Raw genomic sequence first — 21,986 nt, forward strand, 5'->3', positions numbered from 1 at the left:
GTCTTAACCCCAGAGAGCACAGTGCTCTCTGCCAAGTGTCATACACTTGAGGGTTCTCCTCAGCCTCGAACCCAAGACCATGTAGCATTCTCCCCCATGGCCTAACAACCACCACAACCCACCAGGGAATGACTTCTCCCACCCAAGAGGTCTTCTGAACCTCAACTCTGACTCTACACTGGTCTGTGCTCTGGGAACCCCTGGAAGACCAGCCAGCAACCTCCCAGGCAGGAAGCAAACCCTTCAGAGAAATGAGGGTGTGCAACAGTGACTGCACTGCTGATGTGAGCTGTCACTCTGCCGAGGGCACAGGCTCCTGGAAATAGGCCAGCAGCTGAGCACAGGAACCCAAGAAACCAAGAAGACACTAGAATGTCTAGGAGACAGGATTTCACATCCAAGACATACATGAACCCTAACCCAGGCTCCAGCCAAACTGCTTTCCGGCGTCTTTCTCTTTGCCACTACGATGTTCTAAGGATGCTGTCTGGGAAGTGGGCTCAGCTCCAGGTAGGGGTTTCCACTTCCCCAGGTATCCCTTTCCCTGCGCATCAGCTTGTCTCCAGGGGCGTCCTTCCTTAAAGGTCTTTCAGGGTCTCAAAGCTCATGTCTCCTCTCGTCCCTCCCAACCCTGCCCTGCCCCTTGGCCTTGGCTGGAGAAGTCCCCTCCCCTGCCCATCCCACTCACTCTCAAACCTGCAGATAACTGTTCCCAAGCTGGCCAGCCCCAACTTGGGCAGAGCCCAGACGTGCCCTCAAATGCTGCGACACACTTAGGGGGCCCTCCCACCTGTCCAATAGGTCCCAGGGACACTCCCCGCTCCAATACTGTGTTGCACATCTATAGACAGCAGCTGGCCCTCAGCACCAAGTCAATTTCCCTGGAAACACACACATACACACACACACACACACACACACACACAGGAAGAGAACATTGGGGGACAAGGTCAGCATAAGTGGGAGGGCCCAGAGCCCCAGCCTCAGCGCCTGCTCCGCTAGGGGATCGTCACCCACAGCTAAAGAACCAAGCCCGGAAAACCCCGAGGCCCGCCCACTTACCATCCCCCTCCTTCAGAGGAAAACCTATCCCAGAGCAAGAAAATCTTGCCTTCCTCCCAGGTGTTTCCGGAGCTTGGAGGCGGGGCTGTACCTGAGCCAAGTAACACCCTGTAACAAATTCAAGATCTGCCCACCAACCGAGCGGCCGCACCCACCTACGCAACACAGCTGCCCGTACAGGTAGCCCCTGCGGACCTGCTCGCATCCGCCATCCAGCCAGCAGGGACGCTCCAGCAGGACCTCCCTCTGCAAAGTGAAGACTCCCTTTGCCGCCCACGTCCCTGCCATTGCCAGGAGCCCAGGGTGTCCTGGGCTGCTCTCAAGCGACACGGGAGCCGTGCTCCCTGCCTGTGTTGAAGGCTGAAGGCCCTGCCTGGCGTGGCTTTCCACGTTCGCCCCCGCCCACCGAACGCAATGCCCAGACCCGGAGAACCTGCCCCTGCTGCAAGCGCCCCGCCCAGTGTGGGCCAGGAAGCCGCGCCCCAGCCCATAGGGAGCAAACTAGCTCGAGGGGAGTTCGAGGCAACCGGGGTGCAGGGGCCCTCTAGATCAAAAGGGTCTGCTAACTCTCCAGTCATCGGAGTTTTCCAGGGTTCCTCCCACGCTCAGGGTAACCCTCCGACTGGCGTCTGTGGGAGTGCCACTTCCAGCAGGATGTGCAAGGGCCACCCGATCCAAGGAACCGGATCAGCTGAGGCGATGGGCAGAGTACAGAACTGCGGGCGACCACACCCACACCTGCCACTGCAAGGCACCTAGTGAACCAAAGGGGGACACGACACGGGGAGCCCTTTCCCTCATGTGGTGACAAGAAACAAAATTGAGCCAGGGGAGGAGGAGCCAGCATCTGGTCCCAAACCAAAAAATTCTCCAAGGGGAAGAAGCCCTAATACTCTGTTGGATGCCACTGATTACAGATGACTCACTGGCTTCTGGGAACCCTAGAGCCACGCCTGGAACACCCGTTCTGAGGACCCAAGTCCCGGAGAACTTCCGCTGGACGTTAAGACTTAGCACGCCCGCTAGGGGGCACCAAGCCACAAACACACGCCCATCGGTCCTGGCTTGAGGTGCGTCTTAAGAGGACAGTCCCTCTGGCCAGAAGCCCTGGTGCAGAACTGCCCAATCCCCAGGGACTGTCCCAGGCTCCATTCACTTCAGCCCCACCCCATCCTGCGGTGAGCATGGCCACCTCGGACTGTAGCCCAAGAACTGGTGACTTTGAGGAGAGGGCAGGACATAGCCTAACTGCTTTCCTCACAACTGGTTCTGGGTCCTATGTCATGTTGGAAGATACTCAGACAAACTGCCTTTGTGCAACTCAGCCTACACTCTGTGGGCAGGGAGGTCACTGGGCAGGCTTTGTGGCCTTGCCCAGATCAGCCTGTGAACCTGCCACTCTGGTTTGGCACTTCTGTGGCGAGAAGCAGGGGGGTGGGGTGGGGGGTACTTTCTTTAGAAGGTAGGCATTCCCATAGCCCTGTACCTTAATCCAGAGCTCACCCTAGCCTCTTTTCCATTCACCTACCCAGGACCTGCTGCAGGCTAGACAGCCACAAGGTTCTACCCCCCCAGCACACGCTAGGAAGTGACAGGGTCTTCAAAGAAGAGTAGGCACAGGGGAGACAACAGCTTTCACAAACATTGGTATTTCCATTCAGGAACAGGAAGAGGAGGGCTCAGGGGAAGGCGAGGGGCGGGAGGAAGGCGGACCCTCCACCCCCTGCCCCGCCCCAGACTCCTGGCAGGGGCGGTGGCCCGTGACAGTGGCAGAGGCAAGGGTGCTTACCTTGCTCATCCTGTGCCTGCCGATGCCCCTTGCGCCAGTGCCATACAGCAGCAAGAGTGGCAACATGACCCACGACTACCAGGGAGGGAAAGAGGCTGCCCGACGGCTCCATGGCTGCCACACAGAATGGGCAGAGCCGTCCTCACCAGGGACCAGCTGCTGCGAAGTCAGACAGCACCTCCCTGCATGGAGGGTGAGCGAAGGGGCACCCCAGGAACCAGAGCCCACTCTGTCTGCTGCTGCCCTGCCTTCAGAGACTGCACTACTGTACAATCTGCACTCAGCCGGGGGACAATGAACAGTCCCCTCGGCACCAACTGCGCTCTTGCCCAGCCTCCTCCCAGCCTCCTCCCTCCTGTGGCTCTTGGCCGCTCCCCACCCGCACTCCCCACAGGGCCCAGCTCAGCTGTCTCTACGCTGAGCCACCGACGCTCAAGGTTAACTGGAACCTTAACCCTTGCGTCCCCACAGCCACACCCGCCAGGAGGAGGGGCCTGTAGCTCTTCTCCCCAAGCCTCAGCCCCCCAGCTTAGCCTGGGTACAGTCAATGTAGGTCCTCCCTCCCAAGTCAAGCCTAACCAGCACTCTCTCTCCCCATCAGGAGGAGGACCCGAGCGAGCACTCAGTCTACTTCTTAGGGTACCCTCTGGGAACAGCCACCAAGCACAGAGGGTTGACAGATGTCAGTGCCTAGTCTCTCACTGCCCTCCCCCGAGGCCTACCACTGACCCCACCACACTGAAATGGGTGGGCTCCTCACAAGCCCCAAGCTTCCAGGTGAGGTCTTGAACAGGGTCTGAGGGAGAGGCCAGGTTGAGGCTAGGCAGCCAGCTGGGTGTATGCAGAAGACAGGAGGCCTCCGGCCTAGCCGGGTTCCCAAAAGACTCTGAAGGGTCGCCCCACCTACCGGGCACGATCTTCATTGGGGACAGCGGCAGGAGCCCACGGGGCCAACAGGGAGCGGGTGAGGGGCGTGGGGTGGGTCACAAGCCCCTCTGAGGCAGCGAGCCTGCAGCTGCAGTGGTGAGGCCGGAGGAGGGCACAGCTTTCCAGCCTTGTCAGCAGAAGTTGGAGGAGGGGAGAGGAGCAGTGGGCAGGGGGCCCAGGGGGATATAAATATCCGAGGAGGGCAAGCAAGGCCCGTCACTTGTCCAGACTTAGTACATGACGTATGGAGCCCAGGCTCACTGGAGTCCCATCTGGCGGGGCGGCCCCACAACACTTAGCCCCTCAGCACTGTCACCCCACCCCACCCCCAGCTCTCATGGGTGGTGATACTAAAATAAGGAGGTGCCTGGCATCAGGACCTACCATGGACGGAGACAGAAGTGGACTTGGTCTCATGTTCCCTTGGGAGAGGGTGCTGCCCATGTCCTGCCCAACTTCTAGGTGCTCTTGGGAGATGCCACATGGGCCAAAGAGGCACCAATCCCTTTTCTCCCAGAGAGCTCTGTGTAAGTCACTCATCATAACACCTGGCCCCAGTGCAGACAGGACTATGTCTCCAAGGTCAAATGACAAGTCAGAGACCCAGGCAGACCAAAACTGGGGCCTAAGCCACGTGGGCATTCACTCACCTGGGCCCATCAGGCTGCACCTCCCACCCCAGGCCTCTCCTGGTACCCCAGGGATTACAGAATGTGGAAGCCTCTCCCCAGGCTCCCTGCATCCCTAATCTGTTGGAGGCACAGTGTCCACAGGTCAGCAAGCAGGCCCACAACACATCCGCCATCCGCCATACCGACCTGGACCCAGCGCTTCCTGAGAAGCTGGGCCAGGCCCTTGGGTCCTGACTGACAAATGGCTGTGGAACTGAAGTCTGCCTTTCATTCTGGTACAATCCCTTTGTTGAGCGAGTGCCATTTTATTAAAATCCTATAAAGTCTTGGGCTGTGAGCACCCAATTCAGATGAGGAAACGGGGTCGGGGGGGGGGGGGGAGGGTGGCCCACTGGTAATAGTGAGAAGCTGGCCTGAGGTTCCACAGGGTCAAATGACTCGCCAACATATATGGCCTCGACTGTAAGCATAGCAAACCAGCCTTGGACCCTGACTGCCGAGGTGGGGGCACTCTGCTCACACTGAGCAGACGGATGCATGAGGAGGCTGGACCTACTACTGCCGCATGACTTCCAGTATCAGACTTTAGAAATTCATTTCTGAAGAACACTAGCCTATGGTGGTCAGTTCTGAGCAACCAGAGATTGGGCCAACTTGGGGGGATGGGGTAGGGGGAAGGAGACTGACAGTCCCAGGGGCAGGCCAAAGAGACCCCTGCTGGCCTCACCAGCAGTGAGTAGGGACAGAGATAGGCGTGGCTCCTTAGAGAGAACCACAGAGCTTCTCAGTGACTAGTCCCCCAAAGCAAAGTGTTCTGTCTCTGGGAAGCCCCCTACCACTTAGCCTGCTCCCTCCACTCCCACCCCCCAATCCCACACTCCACACACCCTGAGCTAACTGTTCGGAGCCATGCCATCCCTAAGTTGTGGTACCTGAGGCCATGAGAACGACCAGTAGGCAACACCCAGTCCATCTCCCACTTAGGGACCTGACCCGTGCCCACACCCCACACCCCTAACCCCACCCCGCCAGTCTCAGCTAGAGACTCTGGTGTCCCTTTACTTGCTACCCTGTACCTGAGCCTCCACTGCTGCTGTACCCTACCTTGGCCCAGCTGGATCAGCTCCTCCATGCTGTACCTATCCATAGCTGCCGGCCAGGGTAGGCAGCTCCCAGAGCCAGCAGACAGGAAGGGAAGGCAGGAAGGAGGGAAGGGGTGGGAAGCAAAGGGAGGGCTTGCTCATGCCCTGGCCTCTACACCCGGCAGTAGCTCCTCCTCATGCCTGACTAAAGGGTCCCTAAAGTCAGCCAGACCAACAGAAACCAAGCCTGGGGACCAGCATCAATGCCTTAGTCCCAAGGCACTGGTCTTCCTTCCTGACCCTGCCAGGCACAGCCCACCCCAGCCCACAGCCCACACTCCCCCCCATACCCTCTCTCTGCCAGTTGAGCACTGCTTCCCCTCCCACCCACATGTCAAACAGCTGTATGCTAAGAGGCACATTCCACGTAGCCACGTGGGTGCAGAGAGCCCTGCATGTGCCCAGGTGCACGCGTACACAAACACACGCCAGTTTGACGGTCCTACGGATCAAACTCAGTACCCTGACCACTCTGGGCAAACACACAACTATCGAGTCACATGCCTTGCCCTTGAGTTTCTCCACTTAACTTTTTTCCCTTTCAGGTACATTTATATATTTATTTATCTAGGTAGTGTGTGTGCGCGCCACAGAATCATGTAGAGCTCAGAGGACAACTATGAGAGTCAATTTCTTTCTTCCGCCTTGTAGGTTCAGGGATCAAATGAAGGTCCTTGGACTTATCAGCGAGCACCTTTATTTGCTGAGCACCTCTCATTTTGCAGGCCTCTCTCTACTCCTCCTTCACGTTCACATCCCCTCAGCCTCCAAAGCTGGCCCCTTCCCCCCCCCGCCACCATCATGCCCCCCCCCCCCAGCTATCTCAGTCCTCTCGTCTGAGCAAATATGACATCTCCTAACAGTCTACATTTCCTTCTATCCAGCTGTATATTACCTGGGAAACGCAAACCTGACTTGTCCACAACCTTGGGAAAAACCTTCAATAGTTCTTCATATTCCTTCCTGCAGCCTAGTATCAGCGAGCTCCCGCCAAGAGCCGTAGCCCACCTGAGCGCTGCTACGCAACTATGAAAAAAGACAGGCAGCACTGCATCCCCCCATGCAAGCCGCACACAGTGGAGGATCACGGGGGAAAGTCAGGGTGCGTTAGCCACGTGTCGGCATGCAAACATGACATCCACGTGTGGATTGTCATATGACGAGAGCACATGCCACAGAGTGTTCAGACTTCTTTGCACCAAACACGTCTGGGTTGGTTCTAAATTCTGAGCCAGGCCAAAATACTACCTTTTGGAGTTAAAATGAAATTCACATACACACACCACTCCAGCAACTTTAGAACAAGGACATCGGTGGCTGCCTCCCTCCATGTGGCAATTCTCTTAGCTGACCAATTTCTCTTTGCCTATAAGGTTTAGCTCTCTGATTGCTCCGAAAGCCACATCCTACCTCACTCTCCTCACCTAGTTTGTTGTGTGTGTGTGTGGGGGGGGGGAAACAGGCTTCATCTGTACTGCAAGATATGATGCCCCCTCCACATGAGTGTGCTGATTGGAGATTGGAGGGGGAGCAGGGTGGGAGGTATACTCCCACTTCACCCTGCTATGCCTCTGGCTCCCTGGGCAGAATTATATGGACAGAGCTAGCCCATTTAACTGGGACCACGCTGGTGAACAGCACTGTTGCCGTACGTACTAAATATATAACCCGCTGGAGGGGCTGGCTGTGCATAGAGAGTGCCAATCTTTGTGGCTCACTGCTTGTTGGTTTGGGTTTTGTTTTGGTTTGTTTCTTTTTCAAGACAGGATTTCTCGTGTAGCCCTGGCTGTCCTGGAGCTCAGGCTCACTCTGTATACCAGGCTGGCCTCAAACTTACAGAGATCCACCTGCGTCAAACTCACAGAGATCTGCCTGCCTCTGCTTCCCTCCCGAGTGCTGGGATTTTAGATGGTATCAGATCTGCCCTGGTTGTATATGGAGCCATAATGTCCCTGCCACCAGCCACACCCAGCACCACGAGCCCCAAGCTCAGTCCTGAGGGTGTAGGGGGGGAATCCGCCTGGGGCCCTGACTCAGTCTGAAGCTGGAGCTTATTTCCTGTTGGAAACTCTGAATTGCCACAGGCGGTTGTGGCTGGGAAGGCTGAGTCACCTCCATGAGAGACAGGGGAGGAAGGGTGCCCCCCTCTTTGCCCACTGCAGCCACACCCAGAACCCCCTCCTAGTCCTGCTGCCAACTGCTGGCCCAGCCCGGACAAGGACGAGGAAGCAAGGCAAGAAAAGCAGGGGAGGGCTCCCCTCCCACTCACCACACCCAAAAGGAAAGGCCTGAGACACAGCCAGGGTTACTGGGAGGCTGGAGAGGCCATTGACTTGCCTAAGGCCATGGAGAGAGCCCAGAGGCAATTCCTCACCTTCAACTTCCCTGGCCCTCCCAGCTGCATTCACGATTCTGACAAGCCACAGAAGTCCAACGCAGAAAGGCCAGGACTGAGGCTTCTGCTCAGGCAGCTGTGCCAGCCCAGAGTAGAGTCTTCCCCTCACTCGAGACTCCCTTCCCCACTCCCAAGGAATACGCCCCTCCCTATATACTAAGCCACAAAGAGGCAGGCAGATGCCAGGCAGTTGCGGTGCCTGCCTGCATTACATGGGTAACAGTGGGGGGGGGGGGGCGGGGGCAGTTTGGGATGCCCTCAGCAGACATAAAGGGCAACGTGCCTCAGGAACGCCTGCACAAGCACCGTGCGTAGAGCACATAAACCTATCCATGTCCTGCTGGTATAAGGGCTTAAGGCAGACAGAGTGATTTCTGGCAGCCCTGGGGCTAATAGGGCATTGTCCTATCCTCTAAGATCTGGTTCCTAACTGGATTAAAAAAACAAAACAAAACAACAACAACAAAAAAAAAAAAAAAACCTCACCCCCATGCACTGGCCTCTGCCCTCCCAGGCAGTGCTCCTGTCTGGCCTCTGCCCTTCTTCCCATCTCACCTAGAGCCACTCCACCTCTAGATCATGGCCAACTCCAAGCATGCCAAACACCCAGTCATGGGAGCCCTCAGCACTATTCATGTAATACAGAATCTGAGCCATTTGGCCATAGGGGAAGACCCAAGCCTCAATGGACAAGTGGTTTGCTTGCGGGGCCAGTCCCATCCCCAAAGATCTTCTGCACACGCCCACTTCTGAAGAGAGGGGCCTCTAAAGGCCACTGGGGCAAGAGGAGGAGGAGGTGGGGCAAGGGCAAGGACAGTGCCCGAGAGGGGTACAAACAGGACTATGCCAACAGCTGGTCCTGCCAGTCTTGAGCCTACAGGCCCCGCCCCCAGCAAGATTTGCCTGGAGGAGAACAAGCCACGTGGGTCCATTGGCTAGTACACCCTGCACCCTCAGGCAGAAAGGGCGCCACCTGCTGATGTGAACAGAACCCATGCACACACACACACACACACACTGTGCTGCCCACCACACCTAAGCCCCAGCACCCAAAAACACCTACAGTCCCTTCCCACCCCTCGGAGCCTGGAGCCAAAATGCAGCTGACCTGTGGCGGGAGCAGGCTCTGGGCCTGGTCTGGCCAGGGTCCCCACGGTGGTGGCGGACACCACAGGGGTTTCAAGTGCCCCCTCTTCACGCTCCTTCCTGCGATAGACTTGCCGCTCCTCACGGGCAGGGTCCTCAGCTGGCAGAGGCCCCCGCTTTGGAGGGCAGCCTAGGGGACCTTGCACAACCTGCACATGGGGGGAGCGACGACGTGCAGGCATCACCATGGCGACAGGGCGGCGCACACGCTGCAGAGAGGCAGGTACGATCTCCGGTGGCAGGTGTAGGTACTGGCGTAGGTGGTCAATGCCCTCGTTGGTCAGGTACCAGTAGAAGTGGCACCAAGCAAAGGTCTCCCGCACCAGGCCCCGAGCTCTCAACGAGGCCATGGCACGCATGACCTGTAGATTGGTGACTCCAGGCACATGGGGATGCATGCTGCGGGGTCGCCGGTCCTTCTTGGCAACCATCACCCCCTCACGGAAGAGCACCTCATAGATGGCCCGTAGCTGGTCCAGCGGCATGAGCATGCCAGCCACCATGGCTGCTGGAAGCCTGCCGGTCAGCACAGAGTGAGGACAGCAGGTGAGGCACAGCCAGGAAGCTGATGAGGCTCCTTTGGCACAGGATGCGGCAGGGGCCACTGGCAAGCAGGCAGGCAGGCTCCGGTACTAAGCACAAGGGCACAGGCTCAGGGGCAGCGTAGCTCCAGAGCCTTGCTCAGTGAATTCCTGCCGGCAAGGCTGCCTGTCTGAGCCTCCCGCCTGCCCGCCCTCCAGGACGCCTGGGCCGGCCCCCTCTGACTCAGCAGCAGGGCGGCCCCTCCCACCCACTACAGGCAGGGCCCCTTGAAGAGTGGGGGGCACCAATAAGCTGCCCCTCCCCTCCTGGGTCACATAGCTCCAATATCAGAATTTCCATTCGTTTCTAAAACACTTCTTCAAGGTTCCCAACACTGTGAAAGGGCACGGTGGGGTGTAATATGGATCAAGAACCACCACACCCCACCAGAAGATGACAGAATGGGCAGAAAATGAGGAGCAGAGAGGGCAGGAGGGTCCTCATAGTAAGGATAACACCCACCCCCCTCGCTGTGATGGGAGTGGGGTGTGATCTGTTAAAGGCTATCTGAATGAGGGGAAACTGGAAGAATACAAAGGAGGAAGATTAGGGTACAGAGAGGAATCTGGGGGTGTGGTAGCCGGGCAGAGACCTAAAGGAGAAGGGCAGGGGCAGTAGCCAGAACACACAGATGGTTGGCTGCAGGCACCACTGCCATTGTCCATCAGAGAGGGGACAGTGCCTCTCTCTCCAAACGACCACAGAATGTTACACTCCCCTGCCAGGCTAGATTAGGGTGGGTCAAGAAACAAAGCTACTTTCCAGCCCATAACCTCTGAAGAGAGCTCAGGGTGGAGGGCTCTGGGAGAGGCCTCTACCCACCCACACCTTCATGCGCAGCTGTTGGAGGCCAGGGGCTCCCAGCTGCCATATGAAATCAAAGTCACCAAGTCCCTGACACCCCAGGCTTGGTGGCCCCTGCCATCCAAAAATTCCCTACCCCCAGGCAGCCTAAGTGTCCACTTGTGGCCAGAGGGGCAGGTGTTGTGGAGAGGACATGAGGACACCATCAGGGACCAAAGTGAGAGGAAGAGGAACTATTACAAGCCCTAAGGACTTCCTACCACAGCTGTCAACTCTGCTGGGTTCTCACAACTGAGGATCCAGCATAAATATAGCCTGTGCTGGCTACCACCACCCCAATACCTCAACTTTCCATGCTGTGCCCCATCAGGCCCCCATGCCATTAAGGCTCTCCCGAGGTGGACACACCCATTCCCACCAAGCACTGCAAACCCAGGAACTGATTATAAATAGGGCGGGGGCGGGGGATCCTGCGGTGGGAGGCGCTGGCCAGCGGCAGGCAGGCAGCCAACAAAGCAGTGCGTGGGGCGGGTTTATGGGCTGTCACCATGGTGCCCCGGCAGACTCCAAACATACAGACACAGGGCCGGTGGCGGGTGGAAACTCTGAAGGCTCAGCCAACAGCTCCCAAAGCCTTCCCCGAGGCCAGCTCAGCCGGCTCACTGCGGCAGGGCTCTGCCCGCGCCACGCCCCTAGCCAGGCTTGGGCAGGAAGGGGGCCCGGCCAGAGTAGCCCAGCCCTGGGAGGGCGGGGCAGCACTAAGGCAGCTCTCCAAGACCAAGAGTGTCTAGCCACCACACCCCCCACCCCTGCAGCACCTAAGGACTCTCCGCATCAAGGTTTTAGTTTTTGGGACCAGTGCCAGCCCCATTCTAAGACCAAACAAGTTCCTACTCACTTGGCCTGCCCCTCAGACCCCTCTCCACAGTAACCTGGACTCATCTCATCCGCGTGCAGCATTCCCTTTCTCTTTCAGACGTGATTCCCTCACCGACTCCTGTCAGATCTCCAATCCCACACCCACGAAGCCAATATGTAACTCATCACCATGCCCAAATGATCTCCAGTCACATCCAAAGTCCCCTGAGCCCTTGGACCTGAAGCTTCTGCCTAGGCCCACGTGGGTCCCCTTACAGTAACTAATTCAACCCAGCCACCATCCCTATCCCACCCGTAGGCAGGAGAGGGCAGTAGTTCCCAGCACCACAAAAAGCAGGTAGTGAGCTCTCCTCCCTCCCACCAGCCAGACAGAACACCTGCAGGCTTGAGACCTTAGGGAGGAGTCTAGGCCAACATGTCCTCCCACATCTGCTCCCACGTGCACAAGCATACACAGAACCCTGGTCTGGGTCTGCTTGTCTTCAGAGTCCCCGGGCTTAGGACGTGTCCTGGTGCTCTACCCTACCTTGCAGAAACACTGAGAAGTTGCTGGTTCAGCACAGAGACCAGCAGCACTCCCTGGGCGGCCCCTTCAGGTTTCCAGAGCAACCAGACAGTGCCCTTGGGCAGTCCCTAGCCCCCCAACCCTGGACAAAGAGCCACAGTGTGGCCTTTCCCAGGGCCAGCCCGTCTGGCGCCTAGTGCCTTGGGCATGAAGGTCCCCACAGGCCCACACTGCCCCCTCATACCCCAATCTGTGAGGCATCTGGCCTAGGCGGAGGAGTGCAGGCTGACTGCTCCAGGGCCAAGCTCCCGCCCTTCCACTCACTGTACTGCTGCCGCAGTACTCACAGCAGGGCTGCAGGGTTGCAGGGCTGCTGCTGCAGGTCCCTTCACCCAGCCCCAGGAGGAAACCTGAAAGGGCACAAGCCTGGGGTCTTCTATCTCCAGCTCAGCACCTTTCAATGTTACAGCTGACCCTCACAGTCACCCCGTGGGATGCTGCATCCAGTCAGAGGTCACTGAGTGTCCGAGAGCCAGCTTCCTCCAGACTGTACCTTTGAGGGAGCTGATCTCATGCTGGATGGCTCTCGAGGGGTCCATGTCTTCACTTAGGGGCTGAGGACGGTGTGCTGCAGCCACTGTGTCCAGGACCACACAGCACCGCACTGCCCAAGGCCAGCACTGCAGCCTGAAGGAGGAGCTGGGAAGTGTGGGCAGGGCTTGCTAGACAGAGGCGGGGCTTCTGCTAATCAATGTTCAGGACACTGCTGCCCAAAGCGCATGCTCCAGGCCATGCACCACACTGCCCCTCCCCTTCTACATGGCCAGCATGTGCTTCCTAACCAATAAAGTCCAGCCAGACTACCCAGACACCAGCCAAGTGTGTGCGCGCTGCCAGCCCCGCAGTCCAGGGCCTCTGCTACCTTGAGAGCCATAGGAATGGCCTGCAGGCTGCACCAGCACTAAGCCTGTCCCTCATACCGAAGCCTCGGCCACGTAGCCACTCTCTGCAGAGGACACACAGTCTACACCTACAATCTTCAGCTTTGCCCACAGACAAAACCGGAGGGCAACCAATAATGTGCCCCTTTCCTCGGCTCTGTCCCATCCGATCTCTTCTCAAATGATGCTTGGTCACTCCATCATCGTAGGCTCAAGATGCCTCTCAGCCCCAGCCTTTGCCTCTCCAGCTCTGTCTGTCCAGCTCTGTGGTATCTCATCATCCACCAACCCTGTGGCTTGGGACACAATTTCGGGGTCACTATCCCTCACAGTCATCCCCATGAGGTTTTCTGACTCTACTCTTCCATGAGTCTTCTTGTCACCACCTCTAATGTCACCCAGCATGATATGCAACTCCTAGCAGTGGTCTGCCCCTGCACCACCACCATCACCAAGAAGCAGGCAACAGATGTCCTGGTCCAACCATCACAGAGGTCACCAGCACAGTTAGTAACCACCTGCCTCCTAGATAGGATGCCCATGACAGCAGAAGGAGATCGGTTCTACCTCCTTCTATGTCCCACAGGAAGTCACGCGTGAACATGTAGACCATTTCAAGCCATGTACAGCCTACGTCCTCTGTGCTGGGTAAACAGTGAGGGGCAGAGATGACCTCTACAGGATGTTTGCAGTCGGCCTTAGTCTCTGTCATACCCAAGGCCACACTCTTCCTTTGTTCTCACCCGAGGCCCTCTGCTGGCTTCTCAGGTTTATATACTGTCAAGATGGCATCTCTCAGAGCGCCCATCTTTCTGCAGGCAGGCCTACTATGGGTCAGGTCACAGCCAGGGAGGCCATGAAAATGGAACAGGAGCAAGATTGGCACCCACAGACACAGACTAAGAGTCCAGGCATCTGTCCCATCTGGTTTTGAACCCCTCAGCCCGCATTCCTGCCATCTGTGGGACTCAGCCAGTCTAGGGCACAGGTGGGTTTCAGGAAACACTTGTTTCCAAACTTGAGGAAAACAGTAAAGAATTAACACAGTTTTCTAAATATTCCCTCTTAAATTTCTACTTTTTACTCAGTTGTACCGGGACAAGCCAAGATTCACCCTATAAATTAATGTTAACCCCAGTATCGGGAGGCAGAGGCAGGTGGATCTCTGTGAGTTCGAGGCCAGCCTGGTCTACAAAGCGAGTCTAGGACAGCCAAGGCTACACAGAGAAACCCTGTCTCAAAAAAAAGTGTGTATGTGAGTGTGCATGTGAGTGTGTGTCTGTGTGGAGTGTGTGCAGGCTAAAGGTTAAACTCAGGTGTTATTCTTCAAAAGCGGTCCACTTTGCGTCGAGCCCTGGTCTTCTGCAAGAACAAGTGCTCTTAACTGCTGAGCCATCTCTCCAGCCCCAAGAACAGGCAGATCTTATGGCAGGAAATTAAGAAGGGCCTGCGGGCAAGAGAAATGGCCGTGGGGAGAAAGCAGGGTGGTGGCACAAAGGCAGGATGGCCTAGCCCCTCACCACAGTGCTCAGCTTTTACCCACCTCACTGCCCAGATTTCATGGTTCTAGGTCCCTGGCAACCAAGTGTGGGTTACAGAGTTTTCCTGACAAAGCACGTGGCTTTGTTAGGCAGTGGGACATTCACTGCAGCAGGGCCGTCACCATGGGACACAGCAGGAAACCCACAATCTCTAGCTTGCTCTAGCCATCTTCAGAGGCCTGGGCAATTTGACCTGACACTGCTCCCATGGTGACTAAGAGTCCCATCATGTCATCTGGCCTAGGGACACACATTCCCGACAAGGCCAAGTCCTCTTGATGATTTCTGAGAATACCAAGAAAGGAGTGAACTCCCAGAGGACTCTAGGACCCAGGTCAAGCCAGATGCTCTTCTCTGCACGTAGAGCAACCCTCCCTCACACATGCCCTGTGACCCTAGCAAGCTTAGTCACATGACCAAGCCAAGAAAGAATCCCTGGTCCAGTCCTGCCTCCACCAACCCTGTGCATCAGAGGGGTCGCCCCTTGAGTCCCTTTGTTTTTGAAGCCATCTTCAACCCTGTCAGTCCCTGATGGCAGCCTTCCTTGATCCTGTGCAGGGTGACCTGTGATGTCAGGAGATCAGATCAGTAGATACCTTCCACCCCAGGGGAACAGACCCAGTATAGCCCCATCCCCAGGCCTCTGCAGGAAGGCCTCCCTGCCTGTTTCCTGGCACCGAACCCCTCCCTCGTTCACCTCCTTAAGCTGTCATCACAGGAAATATGGACCTAATAAAGCAATGAAGTCCTAGAGAGATATATTTCTGAGGAACTCCAGCACTACTGCTTACTTCACCACAGGATTAAGGGGGAGGCCGGGAATCTGGGTGAGAGTTTGGCTCAGTGGCTAAGGACACTTACTGCTCTTGCAGAGGACCTGGATTTGGATCCCAGGACCCAAAAGGGCAGCTCACAGCCATCAGTAACCCCAGTTCCAAGGGATCCAATGCCTTTTCTGGCTTCCACGGGTACTGTACGCACTTGGTGCCCATACATAGACATAAAATAAAATAAGCATATTTTTTTTTAGATAAAAGAATGGGGCTGGAGAGACGGCTCATCAACTAAGTGCTTTGGTTGCTCTTTCAGAGAACACTCAAGTTCCAGAGGACCCAGTACCATGTGGCTGCTCCTAACCATCTGTAAACTCCATTTCCAGAAGGTCCGACATCCTCTTCTGGACTCTTTGGGCACCAGACACATGAGTGGTGCACAGACAGACATGTAGGCAAAACACTGATACACACACACAAAAAATTTTTAAACTGTTTTTGTTGTTGTTGTTTGGGTTTTTGTTTTGTTTGGTTTGGTTTTTAGAAACAGAGTTTTCCTGTGTAACAACCTTAGCTGTCCTGGAACTAGCTCTGTAAACCAGGCTGGCCTCTAACTCACAGAGATCCACAAGCCTCTGCCTCCAGAATGCTGGGCTTAAAGGTGTGCACTATGACCATGCCCAGTTAAAATTTAAAAAATATATATTTTTTGTTTTTTTTTTGAGATAGGGTTTCCCTGTGTAGCCTTGGCTGTCCTGGACTCGCTTTGTAGACCAGGCTGGCCTCAATCGATCCACCTGCCTCTGCCTCCCAAGTGCTGGGATTAAAGGCATGTGCCACCACACCAGACTCAATAAATAAATTAAAAAAAAAAAAAAAAAAAAAAAACCATAGATGATCTCTAAAGCCCTGTCAGCTCATGTGTTTCTTGGCTTGCTTTTGTCGTGTGTTGGTGTGCTGGCGATAGAGTTCAGGGCTTCACCTGTGCTAGTCAAGAGCTGGGCCACTGAGCTGCTACCCATCCTCTAACAGCTCAGTCAATTAAGATGAATTTTTGAAAGGGCAGGGCTGGGGAGGGGTCCCTGAGTAAAATGCCTGCTGTGCAAGCATGAGGACCTCAGTTCAGCTCTCTATTCCTCATGTAAGCCAGGCACTCTGGCCCATCTATAACCCCAGCACTGGGTGGGTGGAGACAGGAGGATAGCCAAGGCTCCTTAGCTACCCAGACTAGTCTAAGTGGTGCTCTCCTGATAAGTAAGAAACCCTGTCTCAAAAATAATAAGGTAGCCAGGTGGTGGTAGAGCATACCTTTAATCCCAGCACTAGGGAAGCTGGGATCTCTGTGAGTTCGAGGCCAACTTGGTCTACAGAGTGGTTCTAAGACAGCCATGCTACACACAGAGACCCTGGTTCAAAAAAACCCCCATCATCATTATCATCATCATCATCATCATCATCATCATCATGTAGAATATAGATAGAGACACTACACATTGAACTCTGGACTACATACAAAGGCACGCACACCATACACACATGTCCAAGTACAACTATACAACACACACCCCACCACCACCACACATGGTCCAGTAAGCTGTGCACAGTAGCCCAAATCTGTAATCCTTGTACCCAAAGGCTGAGGCAAAAGGATTGTGAGTTTGAGGCCAGCCTGGCTATATCCTGAGGCTTTAAAAAGGGCAGAAGAGTGGGACCTATAAATCAGGCAAGATGTATGTTGTTAACAGGAGGGTAATGTCCCTTTGAAATCACAAGGGTAGGCTCAGATACCATCCTACCCCCAGCAATGACTATGGGATGCTGTGGGGAAGGGAGGGTGAGAGAACAAATGGAGAGAGACAAGTGTGGCTGTTTCCCCAGCATCAGGACCCAGAAAAACCTTCTGCACTGGCTATTACTCCTCCTAGCACCCAAACTATCACTGGCCAAAACAAGTCAGAGTGGTGGCACACGCCTTTAATCCCAGCACTCTGGAGGCAGAGGCAATCGGATCTCTGTGGGATCAAGGCCAGCCTGGCCTACAGAGCTAGTTCCAGGACAGCCAGGGCTACACAAAGAAACCTTGTGTGTGGGGGGGGGGGGGGCGCAGTGGGGGGGTGGCGGGGGAGAAGTCAGAGTTCACTGGACTTTTGGATTCAAATACATTTTCCAAGAGTCCAGTGCAGTGACTCATGCCTATACAATCCTAGCAATCAGGAGGTCTGACGAAGCAAGAGGATCAGAATTTAAGGTCATCCTCAGCCACATAAATGAGTTTGAGTCAGCCTGAGTTATGTGAGATTGTCTCAGAAAAAAAAAAAAAAAAAAAAAAAGAAAGAAGGAAAGAAAGAGAAAAAGAGAAAGAAGACCCAAGATATATATGTGTGTCTCACTGTGCATATCTTTGGCTGGCCAGGAACTTACGGAGACCCACCTGTCTCTCCCTCTAGGGTGCTGGTATAAATGGCTTGAGCCACCACACCCAGCTGACCCTGAGTCAGTGAGCCTCACTCAGAGCGAGGCTGCCCAACATCCCAGATACTTTGCTTAGCAAACTGACCTGAGCACAACACTCTGCTCTCATTTACCTCACCTACTCACTTAATGGTTGTATTATTTCTTTGAGACTGTAACACTAGATGTTGGGCATGTGGGGGTCCACGCTCTCAGAACTCCTAGAAAGGAACAATTGCAATACTAGCAAACATCTTAGAAATTATCCTAACATTTGTTTACTTTTTTATCTGTTATTTTATTTTTACTTTTGTTTTGTTTTGTTTTTGTTCTTCGAGATGGGGTTTCTCTGTGTAGCTTTGGCTGTCCTGGTCTTGTTTTGTAGACCAGGCTGGCCTTGAACTCACAGCGATCGTCCTGCCTCTGTCTCCCGAGTGCTGTTTACTTTTTAAAACGTGGAACACTTCATGAATTTACATGTCATCTTTGCATAGGGGCCATGCTACTATTCTCTGTATTGTTCCAATTTTAGAATATGTGCTGCCAGTGTGAGCAATTAAGCTGTATTTGGACAAAGGGCTTGGGATGTGCCTCAGTGCCCGAGCATCTGCCCAGCATACACGGACCCTGGATTTGATCCCCAGCATCAGGGGTTGGAGGGGAGGAGGGGGTTTAAGAAACAAAACAAGGGGGCTGGAGAGATGGCTCAGTGGTTAAGAGTGCCGCCTGCTCTTCTAAAGGTCCTGAGTTCAATTCCCAGCAACCACATGGTGGCTCATAACTATCTGTAATGTGATATAGCGCCCTCTTCTGGCTTGCAGGAGTACATGCAAGCAGAGCACTGTATACATAATAAATAAATAAATCTTTAAAAAAAAAAAAGAAAGAAAGAAACAAAACAAGAAACATGTTTGAGTAGACAAATCAGGAAGATTGGAAGTCTAAGGTCATCCCCAGCTACATGGAGAGTTTGAGGCCAGCCTGGGCTAGAGTCACTGTCTCAGGAAAAAAGGAAAATGAAATGGGTGGTGGGGAGGGGAGGCTAGTCACTTAAATCTTTTTTTGTTTTGTTTCTTCGAGACAAGAGTTTCTCTGTGTAGCTCTGGCTGTCCTGGACTCTCTTTGCAGACCAGGCTGGCCTCAAACTCACAGCAATCATCCTGCCTCTGCCTCCCAAGTGCTGGGATTAAAGATGTACACCCACAGCCAGGCGGTGGTGGCGCACGCCTTTAATCTCAGTGCTTGGGAGGCAGAGGCAGGCGGATCACTGTAAGTTTGAGGTCAGCCTGGTCTACAAAGCGAGTCCAGGATAGAGTCAAGGCCACACAGAGAAAGCCTGTCTCGAAAAAACCACCAAAAAAAAAAAAAAAAAAAAAAAAAGAAAAGAAAAAAAAAGATGTATACCACCACCACCCGGCATCAAATAGTAGCACTAGAGAGTTAACAGTCTTCTTCTGATTTTGTCTCTTTGAGATCCCAAACACAGTGTAAATACAATCACTTCCTGTTCATTCCTCCAGTTTCCTTGTGGAAAAAAAAAAAGCAAGTAAATTCTATTTTGATCTTGATTTTCTGTCTTTCAACATAGAAGATGACATCCTACATACATGCTTTGACCCTGGCTTTTCCATCAATCCCTAACCCTGGTGGTCTTTCACACTGATAAGTAAAATACATTGCCCTTGCTCCTTAAGTGGGCACACAGGAGGATGGCACTTGTTTCCTGCTTGGTTACATACTATGTTTGACGGACACGTCACTCTTCTGTTTGCTATCTCATCAACTAGTTTCAGAGATCCAGACCTTCAGAGTTTTACCAACATGATAATTGCAATTTAGTGTAAATAAAGCTTAAATTTTGAAAAATCAGAATTTTTGTTTTTTGAGACAGGGTTTCTCTGTGTAGCCCTGGCTGTCCTGGACTTGATTTGTACGGCAGGCTGGCCTCGAACTCACAGAGATCTGCCCGCCTCTGCCTCCTGAGCACTGGGATTAAAGGTATGTGCCACCACACCTGTCAAAAATCAGTAATTTTAACAATAGTCACAGATATGACAATGACACTGACACAAAGCTCCTCACCATACTAGTTTCTTTTTAAAACATTTATTTGTTTGTTTGCTTGTTGTGTATGTGTGTGGTAGAGTAGCGGAAGCCAGAGAACAATCTGTAGAAGTCAGTTCTCTCCTTCCACCATGTGGGCCCTGGGGACTAATTCAGGTCATTAGGCTTAGGAGTAAGTACCTTTACCAGCAGGTTATACTTTAAAAGAAAAAAAAACAGAACAAAGCTTGATAATAGCCTCAATGTTCCAGGACAGGGAAGTGGGTTAATCGGATGTGTCCACGGCTATTGCCTGAATGTGGCTTGTCCCCACCAAAACCCATGTTGAGGCTTAACCCCTTGAGGTAGAGAGATTGAGGCATCAGACCAGAAGAGAAGCAATTAGCTGTTTAAGAGGATTAATGTCGTCTCCCAGGGGTGCCCTCCCTCGAGGGACAAGGTTAGCATGAGCAGACTGTTCTCAATGAGCTCTGATGTCCCAGGCTCTCTCTTCCACAGCCACCAGCTCTCCCACATGATGCCATTTCCCAGGCTCTACCACAGCCCAGAGGCCCTCCCTCCTCACCAGAGGCCAACCAGATGAAGCCATCTACTGTTAGACTTCCAATCTCCAACACCTTGAGCTAAACAAGCCTCTTTATTAAAATATCCAGTCTCACCAGGCAATGGTGACACGTTAATCCTGGGACTTCATAGGCAGAAACAGACAGATCTCTGAGTTCAAGGCCAGCCTGGTCTACAGAGGGAGTTCCAGGACAGCCAGAGCTACACAGAGAGACCCCGTCTCAAAAGGGAAAAAAGAAAAAGCGAAATCCAGTCTCAACCACTTCTAAGCCTTTTGGCTACCACCATGCGTAAAATACCCAGTCTCAAGTATTTTGTTATAGCAATAAAGAATGAACCCAGGATGTTACCATAGGAAGGAACAGGACTATGTAAATCACTGCCACAGAGAGCTGTCCATGTTCTATCATTAAAAAGTTACAAAGGAGCTGGGCATGGTGGTGCATGCCTTTAATCCCAGCACTCAGGAGGCAGAGACAGGTGATCCTGTCTCTCACAGATCTCTGTGAGTTCGAGGCCAGCCTGGTCTACAAAGTGAGTCCAGGACAGCCAAGGCTACACAGAGAAACCCTGTCTCGAAAAACAAACAAACAAAAAAAAGTTACAAAGGTCAGCTGGGCAGTGGTGATGCACACTTTTGATCCTGACGCCTAGGAGGCAAAGGGAGGCAGATCCCTGTCCAGGCCAGCTTGATCTACAGACAGAATTCCAGGATAGCCAGAGCTACAAGGAGAAACTCTGTCTCAGAAAAAAAAAAAGTTACACCATCTAGGTAAAGCGGTGCATGGCTTTAATCCCAGCACTTAGGAGGCTGAGGCAGGCCGATCTTGGTGAGTTCAAAGCTGGCCCAGTGCATGGCTTTAATCCCAGCACTTAGGAGGCTGAGGCAGGCAGATCTTGGTGAGTTCAAAGCTGGCCCAGTCTACAAAGTGAGTTCCTGGACAGACAAAGTTATGTAGAGAAACCGTCTTAAAAAACAAAGAGTTAGTTACAAAAGTCAGTGCTAGAGAGATGATGGCTCAACGGTAAATAGCACTTGCTGCCCTTGCACAGGACCCAAGTTCAGTTCCCAGAACTTGGGATCTCCAATTCCAGGGGATCTGACTCCCTTTTCTGACCTCCACAGATACCAGGTACACATGCAAGTAAAACACTCATACACATAAAACAATCTGAAAAAAAAAAGGGGGGATTTTTTTGTGGTTTTGTTTTATTTTGTTTTTTGTTTGGTTTGGGTTTTTGAGACAGGGTTTCTCAGCCTTGGCTGTCCTTAAACTGCCTACCTCTGCCTCCTCAAATGCTGGGATTATAGTTGTGTGCCACCATGCCTGGATAAAAGGGTCCATTTTTAAAAAGAAGAGGAGGAGGAGGAGCCAGGAGTCAGAGTCAGAGGTGGGCAGATCTGAATTCAAGGTTACCTTGGTCTACAGAGTTCCAGAAGAACCAGGGCAACAAAGAAAAATTCTATCTCAAAAACAAACAAACCAAAAACCAACAAAACAAACCAAAACAAACACACACACACACACACACACACACACACACACACACACACACACACACTAAGGTTCACTAGATACCTTTTTTAGATAAAGCCCTAGTTGGCTGGGCTGCAGAGATAGCTCAGTGGTTAGTCGCATTCACTGATCTTCCAGATAGCCCATGCTCTACTCTCAGAAGTTCCAACCCACATGGTGGCTCCCAACCATCTGTAACCCCAGTTCAAGAGGAACTGACATCCTCTTCTGGCCTCCAAGGGCACCAGGCATGCAAGTGGTGCACAGACATG

The 21,986-nt window shown here is 53.5% G+C and overlaps 1 protein-coding gene and 1 non-coding gene across 2 annotated transcripts in view; both read right to left on the bottom strand.

The window, feature by feature from the left end:
• Nucleotides 1-9,804, bottom strand: part of Plec (plectin) — a 34,873-nt gene extending 25,069 nt beyond the window's left edge. The window contains 1 exon segment of the mRNA XM_051159783.1: nt 9,056-9,804. Within this exon segment, the coding sequence (XP_051015740.1) occupies nt 9,056-9,596 (541 nt within the window). The 5' untranslated portion in view covers nt 9,597-9,804.
• Nucleotides 9,805-18,018: 8,214 nt separating this feature from the next.
• LOC127201927 (U6 spliceosomal RNA) lies at nt 18,019-18,125 on the bottom strand. Its single transcript, XR_007832262.1, has one exon. It is a non-coding gene; the product is annotated as a U6 spliceosomal RNA (small nuclear RNA).
• Nucleotides 18,126-21,986: the final 3,861 nt, after the last annotated feature.

The sequence above is a fragment of the Acomys russatus genome, chromosome 17 (genome assembly GCF_903995435.1).
Source record: "Acomys russatus chromosome 17, mAcoRus1.1, whole genome shotgun sequence".
NCBI classification, from domain to species: domain Eukaryota; kingdom Metazoa; phylum Chordata; class Mammalia; order Rodentia; family Muridae; genus Acomys; species Acomys russatus.